At 39.8% G+C, this 20,280-nt stretch overlaps 1 protein-coding gene across 5 annotated transcripts in view; it reads right to left on the reverse strand.

Moving 5' to 3' along the window:
* The window catches only part of ERC2 (ELKS/RAB6-interacting/CAST family member 2), an 882,521-nt gene that overhangs the window by 442,000 nt on the left and 420,241 nt on the right, over window positions 1-20,280 (reverse strand). For 2 of the 5 annotated variants that reach the window (XM_070390790.1, XM_070390789.1), the window contains exons 13-15: window positions 12,514-12,531; window positions 11,119-11,312; window positions 5,228-5,239 (exon numbers count right to left, since the gene is read on the reverse strand). In XM_070390790.1, coding sequence (XP_070246891.1) covers window positions 5,228-5,239; window positions 11,119-11,312; window positions 12,514-12,531 — 224 coding nt within the window. The remainder of the gene's footprint in view (window positions 1-5,227; window positions 5,240-11,118; window positions 11,313-12,513; window positions 12,532-20,280) is intronic. The other 3 variants (XM_070390792.1, XM_070390791.1, XM_070390793.1) reach the window with 2 other exon arrangements.

Genomic DNA, 20,280 nt, shown 5'->3' on the forward strand with positions numbered 1-20,280 from the left:
CCAGGTCAGAAAGGTGCAAGAACCAAGCCCTGGCTACACCTCAAAGGTTCAAAACCATGTCTAAATATAGAACCCACTTTATGTTTGCAGGAGCTGTAAATCAGGGAAAACAACTTTTTTCCATCCCCAATAAAATATTTGCACCCAAAGCAAAATCAACTGATTTCTGGCTTTCTACCAGTTCTGCTTGGGCATAAAATTTTCTGACACTTCACCAGAAATGTCAGCGTTAGTATAAGGCAGCTTTAAAGAGGGAAATGATTGTCTGACCTGTGGATAACCCCTCAATCCCAACAGGAAAAAGGAGTTTTCAAAAACACCTGAAACCCCGTTTTTCCAGTTATTAGTATAAATGGGAAAAACTATTTTTCTTAGTGGCCAAATCCTTCCTTATAGGAAGTGTTGGTCTTTGAATTCAGTGAGGGGAGAGGCCATGTCTTTTTACTGCGATATTCCCAAAGCCCAGCACAGACCCCGCCATGGAGAAGGATTTCAGTGCAGAATCGGGAAAGGAGGGGAAGGGAGGGAGGGAGGGAGAGGAAAGGAAGGAAGGAGGGAGCACAGGAGAGAGGGAGAGAAGTAAGGAGGGAAGCAGGAAGGAGGGAGGAAGGAAGGAAAGACGGAAGAGAGTGGGAGAAATGGGTAACTTCAGCAGGATTTTCCCTCTCCTTTTACTTGGGATTTGTTTTTCTTGAATTTTTAAGCATCCAGCTCGATGGAAAACCAATCATATCTTTTCTTAAGGCTTCCCCTCTGGAGCAAAAAAAAAAAAAAAAAAGATGTCCAGGGGAGTGAGCTCGGCCTCCAGAAAGAACCCACCAACAAAGCTCAGTGGGGACCCAATCAAGGTGGCAGGAGTGAGAGGAGGTCATGCAGGGACCTTTCTTCAACAGTTTTTTTCAACAACATTCAGGACTATGACTGGCCATTCCAGTGGGTGGCACACATGCATCAAGCTAGAGACCCATCCAAATTCAAGGAGGCAGTGTCTACTAGGGAGAAGATACATTAATTAACCATCTCAATTTGAGAGAGGGTATGACAGCAGGAAAAGGGGTCAGAGAGCACGCTGAGAGTACCAAGGAAGGGAGAGATTGCTTCTGCGGGGGGGCGGCGGGGGATGGTTCAGAGAAGGCTTGGTGTTGGAGTGACACCTGAGCTGGCCCTGGAGGGGCAGGATCTGGGTACAAGAGACCAGCTCTGGCCCTTGCCAATTTTGCTCAGTGGTTTGAACATCAGCCCAGAGACTGAAAGGTTGGGGGTTCAATACCAGTCAAGGGCACGTACCTCTACCTTGGTTGCAGGCTCATCCCCACCCCAGTCAGGGCATTTTGGGGGCATGTGTGGGAGGCAACCTAATCGATGTGTCTCTTTCACATTGGTATTTCTCTCTGTCTCTTCTTCCTCTCTTCCACTCTCTCTAAAAAAAAAAAAAAAAAAAAAACACAGGGAAAAAAATATCCTCAGGGGAGAATTATCAACAGCAGCAACAAAGAGAGACCAACTCAGGCTGGGAGGTGGGTTGGGGACAGGCATGAATCTCACAGTATCTCCACAAAGTGCCTCATGGGATGGAGTCTATGAACACATACTTGGGAAATGCAGACTTGAGCACACGGCACAGGCCTTATCAGAGACTTTACTATGCAACTGGGGCTGAAGTGGCAAAATATTCAATCCCTAAATCAGGAAGGATGGCTTTAGGGGGGATCCCCAACACCTTCACTTACACACTGTACTAACTTGAGCAAAATATTTAGTTTTTATGAATTCATTTCCTCTTCTCTAATATGGAAGAAATGACATCCCCTCCTCATGCAGTTGTCATGAGAAGCAAACGCTACATAAGAAGTGATGAGTTCAGTGCTGGCCCTTAGCTCATGCTCATTGTAATGACTGCTGCTGCCACTGCTGCTCTTTCTATCAGCAGCCGCATCAGTGTGCATCGTGAACACAAAACAGGATGCAACATGCAGCATTTCTTCACCAGCTCCATCAACTTTCCAGCAGCTAGTTTTTGGAAATGCCAGGCCAGCAGGTAGGGCTCAGCCTAGCACACAGTAGGTGCTCACTCCAAACTCGTGGAGGGAATGGGGCCAAAAAAAGACCCTGGGAAGAGCAAATCCCTGGGCAAGATGGTTTTCATTACTTCCTTGGGCAGCAGGCCTCTGAGGTCCGGGAGGAGTGACTTCATCTTTTGCTGGAAGAATGAGGGATTGAGAGCGCAGGGCTCAGCTTTGGGGAAGCATCACAAAGAGTTTATTTTGGTAGAAGTGTTTGAAGTGACTCTGTAACAATGAGCTCATGCCTGCTGCCAGGTGCCAGCCGTCAGCCGGAGCCTGCTCGCCGGGGGGATGCGCCAGGCCCATCAGACACATGCACTGCGGATCCCATAAGACCGGCTCCAGGGACAGCCCCGTCCTCTCCGAGAGGGGATACTGAGGCACAAACAGGAAGCAGCTGGCCCAGCACCCAGAGCACACTGCAGGCCGAGAGAGCCCTGGAGAGGCCTGAGCCTTCTGGTTTTACTTGCTTGATTCTCTGACAGGATTTTGAATGGATTCCCAAAGGATACTTTTTCTTCTTCTTTTCCTTTTTTTTTGTCAAGTGCTGCATACATTTATCTAGATAACTTCATTGTCATAAGCCGCACACTAATCTCACAAGGAGTTCCTAGAAATGAGCACATGTCACACACACCCTCCCCCGAGCACAGGCAGGAGCCGTTCAGCCTCTCGGGTTTCCCCCTCGCTGTGCGGAAGGGGTGGCTGGACCGCGGTGCAGTTTCCACAGCGAGAACCTACGCAGGGTGAGAATATGACATTTGCATTTTACCACGCCCGATACTTAATAGCTGTCCACCCGAATCGAAGCGTGAGCATCTACATAGAATTTGAAAAGGAAATGAGGCCATTTCCGAAAGTGGTTGGAGGGGAGACTTTCCCATGGAGCCCACTGCACACAGAAAAGATCCGGGAGGTAGTGAAGTTTTCAAACTTCAGATTGGGCAAGAGGGAGGTACCAGGCAGACTACAAACTTCTATGGCAAGAGAGATCAGACTTCAGTTTTTAAATATAAGATGAATGTATACACACATACATACACACACACACACACATCTCTGTATGTATGCACACACAAATATATGGATGGATCTCAGTTGTGAGCCATGTAGAGAAAGCACATGGGCTAGCGATGCTGTATTCACCCCTTGTTACACTTCGTTTTACTTTAACTGGTAAACCTGGAAGTGGTTGGAAGGAAAGCATAACTAACCCTGGAAACTTGTCAAAGCTCAAAAATGCTTCCAAGACTCCACAGACTGTTTGGTTTCCAGGAGAGTGGGGCTGGCCAGGTTCTCCCTCCACTAAAAATAAAACGAGAGGCTGTTTACAAGGGTTGTACCTTTTCTCCAGCATGTGCATTTGGGTCAGGAGGTTAAATGATACCGAAATTATCTGAATCTTGATTCTCCCACTACATACAGTCCCCCAAAGGGGATTGGCTGAACCCTTCACCAAACCCACTCGGCACACCTGGCCCCTGGTCCGGAGAATCCCCGTAACCTACAAACCACTCGGGCTCTAACCCTGCATCCTGTCTTCTGAGAGTCAGAGTTCATTCCCCACGAAATAGGAAAGAGCTAAACACCGTGAAGTACAGTTGCTGGAGGAAAAAAAGAAAACAACCACAGCAGAACGCCTATGGACACATCTCCAGGCCCAGGCAGGGAGCCTAATCTGTTACAGCGAAAGGGGTCCCCGGTCTCCAGGGCCTCAATATCAACAGGTGCAGACTAGGGTAGTGAAGGGAAGGCAAAGGAGAAAGAAAACAAAAAAGACAGGCAAGGAGGAAAGCGTAGAGCTTCGTTACAGGAGCGGATCCAAAACTTGGAGGCAAGGTTTGGATAGCACATGGCCAAGCCCCTCCTTCCCCACCACAGTGTGATGTCTGTTTCTGCACAGAGAGGCACAGAAAGGGACCCAACAGTCATTGGGTTTCTGGTGAGAACCGCTCTGCAGGACTGTGCTTTTAGTCTCTGTTTAGATCTCCGTGTGGGGGACTATGGAGACCCGGGTTCCTTCAGTGTGACTTTGTTCAAGGCAGTTTCTGGGGCTCACCCCATGTGGCATGTGGGAATAGCAGAGGAGGGGGTTCATTTGCAAGGATTACAGGGCACAGGGCACAGGGGTTGGGAGCAGGCAACAGGACAAGACTGGTACGTGGGCAGGAGGCCTCGTTCTGAAATCGTTTGCTGCTGGTGTAAATGCATTGATCTGGTGGCTTTGGTGATGAGCAGTGGACAGGATATAAAGAGGTGCATTTAGGGAAGAATGGAGAAGAAAATAATATAGCTTGCCTTTCAAAAGAGCAACTACATCGGCTATCAACTTAATGTGACTCCTTTTTTTTTTAAAGTGAAGTCTAGGTAGCACAAATCATACCATGAGCATCTTTTAGTAAACTCATCGATTCAATAATAAAGAAATCGCTAATAATTCTACATAGTATCAAAAAGAGAAGTCTTGCCTCATTTAAAGGTGAACCAATTATTGACCTGGGCCCTCTTTCTTAGAGGAACCAAACGCCCATTTTGCATTTTAATATTAGGGTACACCCAGTCCACACTGAATCTCGTTTTACATTTGGGCCCAAAGAAAGCTAAAAATTTAAAAACCAAAACAATGACAGGAAATAACATGTGTGTACAATATGTTACGAACATACTGATAATTTTCAAAAAGTGACTTTAAAAAAAGTATTATAAATCTTTCAAAACACAGTGATTTATTAAGCGAAAAGTCTCAATGGTTTGCACTATTAAATCTGGCTTTTAAGTTGCTGTGTCACGGGCACATCTTTTGTTCTATTCTCCGAGGTTAAATTTAGCATCCTGCGTTTGTTTTTTTCCACTGCTCCATGTTTTATCACCATGCAGTCAATTTTGCACTAGGGATTTTTCCTGAGGATTCCTCTTATTGATTTTATAATCCAGGAACAGAATGTATCAAATAATCCAACAGTGATTTATTTCCATCTTCTTCTTCGCCTTTTCCCACTTATATAGCCTTCTCGTAAAATAAACCTTCCCTGGGCATGGGATGAAAAAAAAAAATGTGGTGGCCTGAGCAAAACCATCTCAGAAATGTGTTTGTTAAACAAGTGCAAGCAGTAAATTGAGCTTAGGAGGGAAAGGCGGTTAGAAGAAAAACTGAAAGTACTAACCTGAAAGTCAAGCTGATTGGAGCAAGGGTGAAAGCAGCAATTTGGAGGATAAGCAGAAAGAAAAAGGGATAGCAAAAGAGAATAAAAGGAAGGAAATGCATTAGTTTTAAACATACAGCCAACAGATGTTATATTAGCAGGTTTTATAACCAAGTGAAGGACAATAAAGCAACTTTTATCAATATATTGAACCCCCCCCCTCCAAAAAAAAAGCTGTGGGCACACACCATAAGCTGTTATACTAAATATTATACCTAGGACACAGGTACCTGCTCTCACACCCACAGCCACCACAGGCACTGATGTGAGCCAGAGGTGTGCTCTGGCAACCAGTGGCAGAGTTTGCTCTTTTCTGGAGGAATATTTTTAAAAGTTACTATCTGTATGCATATACAATTCTCATTATTTAATAAAATGAAATGGAAATTACTGAGGTATTAGAGTGGGCATTAAGCACTGATGTCAGAAAGATTTTATTTGAACCAGTAAGTCGGATGGTTATATCCTATGAGATATTTTTCCTTCCTAAAAATAAAAAAGGAGCCGAGCAATTTGGCTTTCTGTTCAAAGGTTTCCATTTGAGATGCTCACAGAGCACTGCACCTCACGATGATCAAAGGCGCCACGAGGAAGGCTTCTGGTGAGGGGCCCATCAGCCTCCCAAGAAAGGACAGAGTCCCTTCCAAAGCTGAAAGTACTTTTGTTCAGTTGTGAAAACGAGAATCGTACTTCATCACTGACAATATATATCCACACGCTTGATCGCTTACTTGTACAAAAATATTTAACGTGTCCTTCTAATCAGTCAGAACAATAAAATCTCGAATGTCAAGCAAACTTTAAAAGGAAAAAATAGCATGACCCTCTTCAGACTACCTCAGGAGCACACAGTGGGTGTTCATTTTGTTAACCTGTAAAATACCATCGGCAAAAAGCAAAGTGGATTTACCAGCTCTCTATTCAGTGGGATCCCACCATTCTCTACTACTAAGAAGTAGCTTTAAGCATTTGCACAGGAAGAAAAAACAAAACAAATCCTCAGGCGAAAGCTTAAACAAGAACATCTCCCGTGAAAACAGCATTGACTGTCATGATAAACGTGAAGGAGAAAAATTCAAGATTAAGGACATGGTGAAAGCATCGATCTGGTAAGTCCTGTAACTGAAATCCCCCTGCAGAGCGCTCTGTAATTATAAACGCACAACTCCTCAAACGTAAGAGATGGGTCAGGCCATGGTCAGTGTGGGGATGTTGGGGATGCTGGCCCCAGCTGCTGTTTCAAATTCTTCTGGATCAGAGGTGTATCAGGCTGAGATTCATGGTCAATCTGTAGGGAATGCTAAACTGAAATAGCAAGCCAACATTTAAGATTTAGTTGATTTTTCTAAGGGTTCCTACTTTCCATCAAATTCTCAAAGGATCCATGCTATCCATGACCTTCCCCCAAAGGCTGCTAGGGATGGTGTAAAACCACCTGCCACTTATTTTAAAGAAAGTTCTGGAAATATAACAACAAATATAAATGGAAATTACTTAGGAAGATGAGTTTATACCAAAACAAATAGAACGGGTATCGTTTCTTCCACATACCAGGAGATTTCTAAACACACTATCATAGTTAAAAATAAACAAATAAAGCTTAAGTTTACATTTTGTGAAAAGAGTTCTGAAAGGAATCAAAGAAAGTATGTCAGCACATTATTAAACAAATTCGGGAGAAAAAAATCATAGCTTCCCAACCCTAGATAAGGCACTTGTGGGCACCTAAAATGATGCCTCAATGTCCAAACACCAGGTGGCATTGGTCCCGACCCAGATAATGGAGTGCCGCCTGGGCTTCTGTTCTGATGCTCTATCTTAGGAGCGGAACCGAGGGAGCCAGCCTCCTCTCCACAGTAGGGAGGGATGTGAGTGATGGCTTGACTGGGGCAATCCCTGTCCTTGAGACAAATACCAGCAAAGCCCCTAACATATTTACGATAATTACATGAAAGGGCACCTGCCTGATTCCTTCCCATGGGTCAGCTGCTTGTTTGGCAGACTCTGTTCACCTCTCTTTTTCCCCAAGGCACCAAACGATTAATTTCGAAACTAAAACTGCAAGACCATGATGGGCACCAATACAGAAAGGCTATCTATTTCACTGTCTCTAATGTTCAATTAGCTACTCCATTGTATAGCCTACATCAGTGATTCCCAAAGTGGGCGCTACCACCCCCCGGTGGGCGCTGCAGCGATGGGGTGGGGGGGCGGTGATGGCCACAGGTGCATTTGGGGGCGATGAGTAACTGCTATTAAAATTTTTTAAAAATTAATTTCCAGGGGCTGAGTAATATTTTTTCTGGAAAGGGGGCGGTAGGCCAAATAAGTTTGGGAACCACTGGCCTACATGGTATCTAGCATTGGTGATTGAATAAGGACCTCAATCCTCAGGGACTTGCTCAAGGCCTCCCAACCACCCTGCGCCAAACTTCCCCAGAGCAGCTTGAGGTCCCAGGCAGCAGCTCCCTGCTAGAACCATCGGGAGCAAGAGCCCGGCTTATGGCAGAACTGCACATGGGGACCACACTGGAGCAATATGCACTTTGAAAGGCAAAATCTTTAGTGGCTGATGGAAAACATCACTCACGTGGAATTTAAGAGGTAGAGGCATCCATGTAAGTGCCGGGCATGTGTTATTTGGAACATATACATTATAGAGAAAATAAAAAGTGGGAAGATTAACGAAACAGAAAGCAAGCAGGAATTGCCCTTGGAGCGAGAAGCAGGCCAGTGTCAGAGTCGTTGAGCTATTCCTAACCCCATGCCTCTTGCTGCACACGACTGAAGTTCTGGGATATTTTAGAAACTAGCTGCCTTGAAAAGGAGGCCTTTTCACTCTGGTAGGTCACATTACAGACCAGAGACCACAAATTTATTTCAAGTTCAATTTCTTGGTTTTCAAAATCACAAACTTAATTGCAAACACTCCTCCGTGACTCCAAAATGGAGATATATGTCACATTGCTAAGAAATCCTTAGTTCCCAACATTATGAGGTATGAATTTGGCAGCCCAAGCCAGCAAATGGAGATACTGCCCAATGTGAACAGGGCTGCCTGACAAGACGAGGAAGATGCGTAGCTGGAATTTACATGTAGCCCTTACAGCAGCAGATAAGGCTCCAGAGAGACAGGCCAAGGCTGTGCTCTCCTTTTCCCAAGATGTTTCCCCTCTTGATCTCCACCCCCAAACTCCTCAGGGGCCTGGGCTGAGGCTGGGGCTCAGACATTTCCCAGACTGTGCTCTGCTGCTGGACCCAAGACACAGGCAGGCAGAGAGCTGGGACGGAGTCAAGTCCCAGCACACGTTTTATGAATTACAGTGCCTGGGAGGCATCAGCTTTAAGGAGAGGCAAAGGCAGAGATAAAGAAAATGTGCAGAAAGTACATAAAGATAAATGCCTGTAAAATCACTGTTGTCTTAATGCATTCCATATTGAGGAAATAAAAATATGAAGACTCTTGATGATTTAATGGCCAGAGCGTCCAGCTAAGACCTGTTTGTCCACCACACGATGATGCTTTTTTATGCAAATATTTATAGTAGCTGATCCTGATTTTCAATTACAGTTCTGGAGAGCTGGTTTGGGGCAGAAAAATGCTTTCTAAATGTGGGGCACATCAGTTTCCCTCATGAAAGCTAATAAAGATGAGGCAGACCTCCCGTGTCCCAGCTGCGGTGCCTCTCTGCTGACTGAGTGACTATTTGGTGCTACACACAGTAAGTCACTCATGTGTCAGACCTGGGTTCAAATCTAGCCTTTGATTCTTATAAACTCTGCCATCTTGAGGAAATTAATTAATTTGTATAAAGTCATAGTTTTCTCATCTAGAAAATGGGGATGCATTGTGGGTAAGATGTAGTGGTATGCAGTATTGCAGGTCAAATGCTTAGAAGAGCGTCTTATACACGATTAGTGTAACCTATTATTGAGATTCCAATTACTATTATAAATTAATATCATCAGTATAACTATCTAAGGCATCTTCCCAATGGAGCTCTGCTTCCCAGAGCGGTGGACGAGGGGTCCGGAGACCTACATTACAATGATGTCCCTCTGACCACCGGGCCAATCCAGAGTCTGTTCAATCTGCCAGGGCCTTGGGTTGGTCCTAAAATGTAGTTCCAAAATAGCCATGTAGACTTATCTAGAATTAACAGTGTTCTTAAGAACCAGTAAACTGGCAGAACATTTCCAAATTTTAAAATTAAAATAAAGTCCTTTAAAAAATTTTTAATTTGTACACTTAACTCAGGAAAATAAAGTTTTGGTTTAATTGCTACAATTGGTCTCATTCAATCAAAATCAGATTATTACCAGACTAATGCTAAGATTTTTAAATGGTTATTAGTTGATTTGGAGTTCGAATATATTTAATACTATATTTGAAAAAGTCAAAATTTTATTGAGAACTAATCTGTCCATTTAATACCAAGCCAGGTAATACTGAGAATTTATTGAACATTCAGCTTTTCATAATGATATAACCATCCTATCTTACACTGGGAATTGGAACCTACAAAGGATGACACTTCTATTTATTTATTTATTAGTTTGTTTGTTTGTTTATTTATTTATTTTTGTTTATCCTCATCCGAGAACATTTTTCTATTGATTTTTTGGGGGAGAGTAGAAGAGAGAGGGAAAGACAGAGAGAAACATCCATGTGAGAGAAACACATCAATTGGTTGCCTCCAGCACGAGCCCGGGAAGAGCCTGCAACTAAGGTACATGCCCTTAACCAGAATTAAACCCGGGACCCATTGGTTCGCAGGCTGGTGCTCTATCCACTGAGCCAAACTGTCTCGGGAGATACATTTCAATAGGTTATTAGAGACACACTTCTAACAAGATCCAAGGTCACACAGCTGGCATGAAGCTGAGGCAAAATCTGAACCCAGGTCTTTCTGTTGCTAAAGCCTGTGACCTTTCCACACCCCATAGAGAGTTATTCTGCATATATCCTGAAGTCTGTTGGGCCCGCACGGGTGTCTTGGTCAGAGCTGGCAAACACTCACGGATTTATTCAAAATTGGCTGATCTCTTCCATATGCACTGAATCTAGGAAAGACAAATTCTTCCTTATTACTGAACCAATAAGGAATCCTGAAAGGTTATGGAGTTACGTAAAATTATTCAGAAATTCTTTCCTTATATGAAATACAGGAAAAAGCACTGATGGAAAGCTTATTTTTACAGTCCTTGCTATACATACATACAATATGGACATGATTTATCTAAAAATCTAAATACTCTGGAACCCTGATATAACCTTCTTTGTTTTTAGACAGAATTTGCTATCAAGTAGGTCTGCCTTAGACCCTCTTCAAACGTATTTATTTACCAAATGTCATAAGGTCCTCTTAAAAGATAAACCCCAAGATGAACTTAACATTGTGTGCCAAGAAACACTGGAACTCCTTTCCTTTCTCCAATCTTGAATGAATTCCCAACTACCGTATAATCTTCCATGTTCTTTGCTTGAGACAAACCTAAACCACAAATGTTTGTCTTTGATGGAGAAAAAACAACAACTGAGGTTTCAGGTAGTCAAAGCCTTAATTTCTTACACACTTTGCTGGCATCAATGCCAGGCCACTATTTTCTTAAACACTTCAGAAGTACATAAGTCACCAAAAGATAAGCCAAATGCCTTCTGAGTAGCCCAGAGAAACCCAACATCATCCTAAATAATGTTGGTGCTACACACAGGCCATATTCATCAGACGTAACTTGTTTCTGACTTGAAATATGAATGTGCATTCTAAAGCCACGGTGCCCTGAGATGGTAACTAAGCAATAGATGCTCTCTCGCTGTGGGAAATTCACAACATGACTGCAACATTTACCTCTCAAGTTCCGCGATCTTCTTGTCCTTGTCATTCTTTTCATTCTCCACCTCCTTGAGGATCTCCAGCAACCTGTCGACTTCAGCTTGGGCCTTGCCACACTCATCGCGATAGTAAGATGCCTCTTTATCAAGCTGTTTTATTCGGTCTGCAAACTCGGGGTTCATCCTGGAGTCATCTTCAATATTATGAGCCTTCAATATTATATTTTTAAAGAATGGAGTTAAGACAACAATTTAGAACAAGAGATAGTGAAGTCACCAATGGCCCAGAAATTAACTATGGAGAACAAAATAATAATCACCAAGAATTATGGGTATACTGTCAGTTGAAAGGCAAAACGGGAAAATCGCACACGTCAGCTATCTTAGAACAACGCTGATTTTAAATTATATTACAGTTTCAATGGAGAGTTTTTTTGATTGTTGATATTTTATTCCATTAAACATAGCTACTTTTTGCTTTTTTGCCCACCAAACATCTCAGGGGAGGTGGGGGTAGAGACTGCGATGCTACCTGGTCATTTGTCAAGCAGAACTAAAACTATTATCTCATATTCTAGAAAGTGACTCATACCAACAGTTTCCTTTCCAATACAGAGAAACCGAGATAAAACAATATTAAACCATCAAGGGCATATGCAAAGCCAGATAGCATAGAAGAGACTGGCTTCCTGATCACTAAGCACTTCATCCCATGAGAAGTAACAGCAGAAGATGCAGTTTGAACGGAAGACTTGGACGTGAGGAAGGGCTTTCCAGCTAACAGCCATACCCATAAATTCTTGCTCTATTGATTAAACTTAACCTGAACCAGGAGGAGGAGGAGCTAGTTCATGAACAAGCACACAGACGAGAATCGCAAACACATGCATGGGTGGGTGGCAGCTTTACACACGAGAACAGACACGGCAACAACACAGCAACAACACTGCAGAATAATTTGCAGCCAAAGTATTTGTGGTTTTGTGTGTGTGAGACTGTGTTATGGCTTTTTTTTCCCCAAAATAAACTTTTGGCTGAAATATTCCCAGACAGATGGAAATAACACTGCACTGCGATGTTTTGCCTACCCCTTGTTTCCCATCATTCTTAATTGGCTTCTTCAAAGAGCAGGCAGGGAAAAAACAAGTTGTTTAACAACAGTGCACAGTCAACATAGAAAGTCATCTATGTATGTATCTCCAACATCCATGTGTGAAATAAAATGTTAACAATTTATTAGGACGAAGTTGTTCTGCTGTCTTGCTATGGAGAGCAAGTGCTCATTGTGTTTTTATACACCTTTTTTTTTTTTTTTTTTTTTAGTTTCAGGGAAAAAACAAGGCAAGCAAGCTACAGCTACTGTGGGGTCAAATGAATCATGCATGGTTAGAAAAATTAATACTAATACTACTGTTAAAAGGTTGACAGTCTTTGCAATGATTTAGTAGAGAAAAATTCAAAAATTAGTATACATAAAATGAATTTCTTATTTATGACAAAATAATCATTTTTAGAATAAGATTTTGCATGTAACATATTATTTAAGCATGAGGATAGAAAGTGAATAATTTGCTTTGAATCTCCTTAAGATTTCCTTATTCAAGAAAAAAACTTGACTATACAAAAGATCTTGGAAAAATATAACAATTCAACATACTATCATGGACTAGCTTACCCCCTTTTACCAATATTCCTTAGAAAACATTTATTTTTCATTTATTTAGTTTGTATACTAGGTTTCATTTTAATAGATTAGTAAATACTTCAATATAATTAAAATAATCTGAAAAGGAATACTAGCAAATTTATCTTCAGGAGTTTGTTCATCTAATAATTCTATTTTAAATTACAGTAATGAATAATTTCATTTGTTAATCTCCCCTTTTAAAAGTAGAGTAGATAAGATAAAATACTCCATATAACTACTTCTATTTGTGATATTAAGAATCAACTCATTAGTCTTGTAACAAAAAATATTTATAATACAGTTTTTAAATTGCTAACAAAATTTCATGTTAATTCTCTTCTACTTCTATAGTATCTTACCATTATTGTTCAGCAGCTAAAAACCTTTTCATGACATTTTTATCAAACTACCCAAATAATAACTTAAATCTTTACAAAATAATAAACTGAGTAATGAGCAGCTAGAAACACTCAAAAAAATGAATAAATATGTTTTGATGGCTTACTTCTGACAAGTTAAAATTCCTTTCATGACTCAGATTTAAACATACACAAAGAGCTAGAAGTCAGCCACTGTGGTTTATTTTGGTTGTTTTTATTCTTAAGATTATTATTATCACAATTTTTAATAAGTGGGTATAGGATTACTAGTTGTAAGATCTAGATTCTAAATCTTGCCCTGTATCTTATGACTGTAGGTAAATAAATTAGCCTCTCTTAGGACAGTGAAAACTACAAAATGATAAACATGTGAAAGGCATTATTCATTTGTTTTTATTATGATGATTATTTTATGCTATGTATCCCATCAGTGGGACTTGTTACACAGCTAAGTTAATAGGTTTATTTAATTTTCATTGACAAGCTATTACATATGCCTTAGAGAAGCTTTGCTGCTAGGTTCACAGAGGAAGCTGCTGGTAACAGGTTTATGAACACATTCCTAATTTTAGTTCCTTAAAGAGAAGAAAATGATCCAAGGCTAGCTTTCAACATGGGTGTGAAATTAGATAGGCTGGTAGTCTTTTCAACCCCAAAAGTGGGTATGGTTAGAGGACTCATGGGATGTTTAGAGGTATAGAAAACCAAGGGGAAAACATGCATAAATCTAGACCAGTATTGACCTTGTGTGGTACTAAAGTTAGATCATGTTATTAAAATGAAACCTACGCCAAGTTTACAGCTGGCTGGGTGTCTGTGAGATAATACCTGTGGGTGCTGATGATTCTCCCTTTTAAAAGGAATAGATAACCTCAAAAATATCTTTGAGTTAAATACATCTATCCATCTCTAGCAATATCTACTGATTTCTGGGCAAAATAATTTATGTCAAACCACCTTCAATGTTGGCACCAGAATTTTTGAAAGGGTTATTAAATAAAGGTGCAAACTGGTAGCATTTAAAACTTCAAGTCAGTAGAAAGCTGTAAGAAAGAGTCCCATAGGGATGGGAGAGGAACAGCTGCTCCTGGGTCACCACCAGGGTCCATGCAAACACAAAAGGGAAGAGAGGGGTCCATATGACTGAAGCCTGGTGAGTCCCCAACCCAACCTGAGCATTGGAGCCAAAAGTCTCAATGGGATTTATAGAAATACTTCAGATAATCAGCTCTATTCAGCCCGAATCACAGCTTCTTAGAGGATGGGCTGGAATTATTAACCAGGATAGCATGAGTGTGTCAGGTTGTGGCCTACAGACACGGGGGTGATACTATACTAAATAAATACAGGAGAACTTGAGCTTAGAAAGCCAATGCTTTCTTCAAAGGTGTAAGACCAGAGCCTTCATCAAAAAGGGAGTGAAGAAAGCAGTTATTTGCATTTAGGTAATACTCTTGCCTCTTCACATTGTGGCATGGGTTGTCTAATCTGGACTGGAAGCCCCTGGGGGGGATCTAAAGTAGATAACAGATTTGGGCCTAAAGTACTTTAGACACTGACGGGGGGAAATAATAGATATATTTGAATAAAGTATTACCTGAACAATCCCTACCATGGCATTCTGACCAATTCAAGGTTTAGAATGAAAATGTACAGTATTTATTTTCCCCACTGAATCTGTTGGTTTGAAATTAGCTCCCCAAAAAGGCCAGGAAGCTATTGCCCATTCCATTCTCCGGAGGCATAGCATTAGTCAGGAATCTAGCTCTTGAAAATGCAGATTGGTGTGGCTTTTTCTTTAATGATCTCAGGACTTATTTATCATAAATATAGCCAAGCACATATCACTTTCAAAGCTACTCAGCAGTCATTAAAACCAAAGGACTGCCAATGAGCATTCTTTTCTAACAGTAGAGATTTTATTTTGCTGAAGACACAGCTCAGTTTAAGAGCAAATCCAGGTACCCAGTTATGCCTCAGAATATTTCTGGTAACTTCTAGAGCAACTTCTTAAGGATTGTATACGAACAGAGAAAATTCAGGAAAGAACACTTCAGAAATGTCCATATGACATATTAGACCAGTAAGCTCAGAGGGTCCCCCGATTATGTTTCTTGAATTTCCACAAGGGAGGAAATTTCCCCATAAACGGGAATAACCAAGATACAGGCTGCAGTCTTACTGATGAGGGCAAGCCTTGGCATGTGGGCGTGAGCCGAATCTGAAAGCTCGAATCAAGCACAGGAGAGAAATCTAGTCATGGCTTAAAACAGGTGGTACATAACAATACCCAGCGGTTCTTTTCACGAAAGAATTTAGAAGTATTTCAGGGAATAAGGCAAACTTTCAGATAAATGCTATATCTAAATCAAAGTTAAGAGCAAAAAGTGGCTGAAGCCAAACCAGGGATTGATAGTATCAATATGACAAATTACAAGTTTACTGACACTCCTCATGTATCGTTTGGCCATTGATTATTTTCAATAAAGTGGTAGTTCAACATTCCAAGTGCCTGGAAAGGGAAGTATTAACTTTGGTCCAGAAACCTGCTGTGAAACCAGGCAGGGAATATTCAATTATAATATTATATAACATTCTCTCTTTGAAATGAGCCCCAACAATTTTCATAAAAAATCCTTTCTCTCAAACAAATGATTAGTCCTGACCATAAAGTGCAAGCAGAACAGTAACTCGTGTGTCTTCCCTGCGGTTTATGGGTTGTAGCAATAATTTGCTAAATGTATGCGCTGTGAAAATATGATTCTCAACTGTGGGACCTACAGGGGTTTAGTGTCTGGTAACAGCACTTTAACATGCTGTTCATATCCTAACAGTGGAGCAGGGCGCACAAACTACTTTAAACATATTTTATTTCACTCTTCTAAAAGATATTATAATGTTCACTTAACTCCGAGTTATGAACAAAATATTACTTTTTTAAATAAAGTTTTAAGGGTTATTATACAACTCTAACATATTATAAATTTTAAATTTTAAGTCTAATGAATTAATAGCTGAGACTAAATAATACATTTGGAAACTAATAATAATGAGTCTTACACTATTTACTTCTATGGAAAAGTATTATTTCACAAATCCAGCTAAATACATCTAGAATGTTCACAATTTGCAAGTTATAACTATTCCTAAAAGACATTTCTTGTTATAGATGGGACAAATAGGATATTTATAAATAAACATAAACACATGCTCAAAATAATGTTTCTGATGTCACATACACAAAATAAAAAGACTCAACTGTATGCTTAATACTTTTTACACCTTTCACACAAACAAACAAAAATAATTATTAAGGTAATACCTTCTAACTAAGAAATCACTTAAAAATAGCAATATAGAGAACTGAGGTAATTACCTAGATATTCTAAAACAAAACATGTAACTTCAAATCTTAAGTGTCAATTCAAATATTACTTGAGTTCTTCAGATATTGAAAGCCTGGATCAAGTGTGAGGGGTGTGTGTATGTGTGTGTGTGTGTGTGTGTGTGTGTGTGTGTGTACATGCTATGAGTATGTCCTGAATTATCCATCTTGAATTATCTCTTAAGTAGTTGTGATTTGCCAGTCTATGAGTGAACAAACTAAATTTCAAGAATAGACTAAAAATCATAAAAAGAAACTACTGTACCTAGACAAAGACTGTGAAGGTATATATAATTCAGCCCAGCCTGTTCCTGGGATTACACAGTCCTATAATGACAAATAAATCAGAAAGACTTCACTGAACATTAACAAGATTCTCCCCAACCCACCCCCTGGACAGGCAAAATGCTTGATCTTTTTCTTTTAAAGCTTTCTGTAAAATGTGAGCCCTGCAAAAGATGCATTTAAAGAAGAGAGAGCATTTCAATGGCTAGTGATCGGGCAGGGACTCACATGCGTGTGGGAACCTCAGAGGCGTCTCAGATGAGCCCTGGCCAGTAGCAAGGTTGCCCCAGCGCCTCCAGATCAGTCACTTGCCTGGTAGCAGTGAGGGTATTACACAAAGCATTAAACTTAGGACTGAGAGGCCTAAAGATTTGTTAAACGTTTACAAGAGAACTCAGGATACCATCACTTGGCACAACAGCCTCTAGGACTACTGTAAAGAAGGTATTCCAGACTGGTAAACACACACACACACACACACACACACACACACACATTATCTGTCTAGAATTAAGAACTAAGGGAAGAAAATAACTCAACTGAAGATAACCTACAGTGTTCATAATAACAAGACAAAACTACTTTGGGAGTAGAGACTGGTAGTTAAGCTACAGAAAGGTTATTATTATAAGAAATAATAAAGATACAAAGGCAAAGTTTTAGATTCCTAAGAAATGGCATTAGAGTATCACTTAGTACAAAGGTTTTTAAAAGTAGGTTTATTGCTACTCTAAGGAAACATTACCCCCAGGAGGACTTCAAAAAGCTTATTTACTCTGATTTAGTTTAGACTGATGGACATAGGACTGACTGTAAAATTATCTTATTTAACAAAAACAACTAAGTTATAATTCATCAAATTTGTAGGTGGCCATATTCAAAAGAAACACACAAGAATAAAATTAATTCCATAGGTACCAATAGCTGGTTAGAAAATAAAGGAGAACTATAGCATTCACAGCAGTAACCTAAACATTATATATATGGAAATGCTTAAGACTATACTTTAAAAGCAATACCACAGGCCTGTAATAGAAAAATATCAAAACTTTACTATAAAAGATCACTGAAATAAATAAAAGTTGTACTGAGTTCATGAATGGAGAGAGATAATATCGGAAAGATATCAAACATTCTAAAATTACTTTATAGGTTGATCAGTATTCAAATTAAAATCACCAACACGTGGGCTTTTTAACTGAAAGGTGATCCTAACATTTGCTTGGAACAATTGAAAATTAAAAGCTAAGAGCATTAAAACAAAACAAGACAAAATGAAAACCAGAAAGCAATAGGGTGGAATTTGTTTCACTAGATGTTTAAAAATATTATAATGACACAACAACTAAAATTCTGACCCAACAAGCAATGGACAGTGATAAAATGAACAGGAGTTCAGAATATAAGATATTTGTCCATATGAAAACTAATTATACAATAAAATAGTGTCAAGGTCAGAAGATAAAGAAAGATTTTTTTGTTTGTTTAAGGGCACTGAGATAATTGGTTGATCCATTGAGAAAAATAAAAAAATTGAAACCTCATCACTCACCATGCATCAAAATAAAATAAAGGTAAGTAAAGGGGTTAAATTGATGTAAAAATTAACATTAAAATTTTTTAAATATAACTGAGAATCTATTCTTAAAATCAGCAATGACTTCTAAGTATAAAGGCAATAAGGAAATCTAAAAGGGAAACACAGGTCAAAAACCTAAAAATAGTTCTCTATGAAAAAAAAATTAAGTTAAATAAAATTTTGCCACAAATTTAACAAAGGTTCTATTCAAAGCATAAGATAACTCATACAAACTAATAAACAAAACAGCAAACTAAAAAACAAATGCTTAAATGATCTAAAGGAACACTTCACAGAAAAAAAAAGTACAAATAATGTGTTAAAAATCTCAACCACACTAGTGATTTTTAAAAGGAAAGTAAAAATGAAAAAATGCACATATGCATTTGTCAGAGTTATGTAAAATGATGGTTCTTAGTGTTGGTCAGGTGTGGCAGAAAAGGCTGCCTGATTCGGTGCGGGAAGAAATGTTTCTTGGTAGAACTTTTCTAAAATGCAAATAGCAGGAACTATTAGGAGTTTTTTAAAATCACTGGCCAGGAATTTACTCTATGGGAAAAAAACCAGAAATGTTGGAAAATTAACATTGAAAGATGTTCTGCAGAACATTGTTTATACTGGCAAACACACACACACACACACACACACCGAGAAAAGGAAAGAAATGACCAACATTTGGCAAATGAGAAAATAGAGTGGAATAAGCATTAAAGTAGTGTTTTGGAAGAATAGTGAATAATAAGAGAAAATTCTGATACGTTAATAAAAATTAGGGTATAAAACTCAATAAACACTTTGAGACAATTTTGTGAAAAGAAATAGAGTATTAGATTTTTTAAAATGAAAGGATATAGGGAAGGAGAAAGAAAAGAAAGAGGGGAAGAAGGAAAAAGGAAGGGATGGAAGGAGGAAAGAGGAAAGAAAAAAGGAGAAAAGGTGAAAGGGAAAGAGGAGAGAAGAGAACAATAACATCAAAAAGATGTCTGGGTTGGGACCAAACCAAATGTTCCTAGTGATTATCTGTGTGTAGTGAGATGTCTTGTTATTTTTATTTTTCTCCTATGTCCTTCCATACTTTTGCAAATTCTCCACTGTGACCATATATTATTTTTATAACCAGAAAAACAGTCATTTTTTAAAAGACTATTAAGGGTAGGAAATTCATCATGCTGCAGCATCCCTATCAGTCCAAAAAAGAATTGGACCCTGAGAATATGTGCACACAGGGAGTTAAAATAATGAGAGTTTGGCTATATTCCCAGGATGCCAAAACAATGGGTTAGCTTAATTAACTCGGGGGAAGAAAAGTCAGTTGATGACTTTAGAATTAATCACCTAAAGGACTTAAAAGTTCACTTTTGCGTCCTGGGGACCCATCACTGGGGTGAAAGAAAGGCAAAGTCCAGTAAGTGCCACATCATCAACATTTCTGGAAATGGTCTAAAAGTCCAGAGAACTATTTCTTTGGGCCAACCCACCCCACCAGGGATGGTGAACGCCTGCCCTGCTCCTGTTAAATCTGGGCTCCTACAGAGACACATGGGCTCCCCATGCATCCAGCACAACCCCAAAATGTGACATACTTAGGTTTCCTTACTGTCCTTCACTAGCCAGAATGACACAATTTCAGTGGGATTCCTTTATATCTTTTTTAAATGATCTAAAGAAAACACTCATTTTTCCCCCGGGTCAGTTTTCAGGCTTGAAGATATTCCAGTCTTATTTGTCTTTCCTCACCTCCACCCTGTCTTGAGCCTACACATTAAAACTTCCATTCAAATGTTAAGGGACAGGAAATTTGGATGTTTTTTGCTGCTCCACTAAAAATCATATTTGGAGAAAGAGGTTAATAAAGAACCCCC

Source organism: Myotis yumanensis, unplaced genomic scaffold (assembly GCF_028538775.1).
Source record: "Myotis yumanensis isolate MYYU_CA2020_CCGP unplaced genomic scaffold, mMyoYum1.0.hap1 SCAF_14, whole genome shotgun sequence".
Classification (NCBI taxonomy): Eukaryota; Metazoa; Chordata; class Mammalia; order Chiroptera; family Vespertilionidae; genus Myotis; species Myotis yumanensis.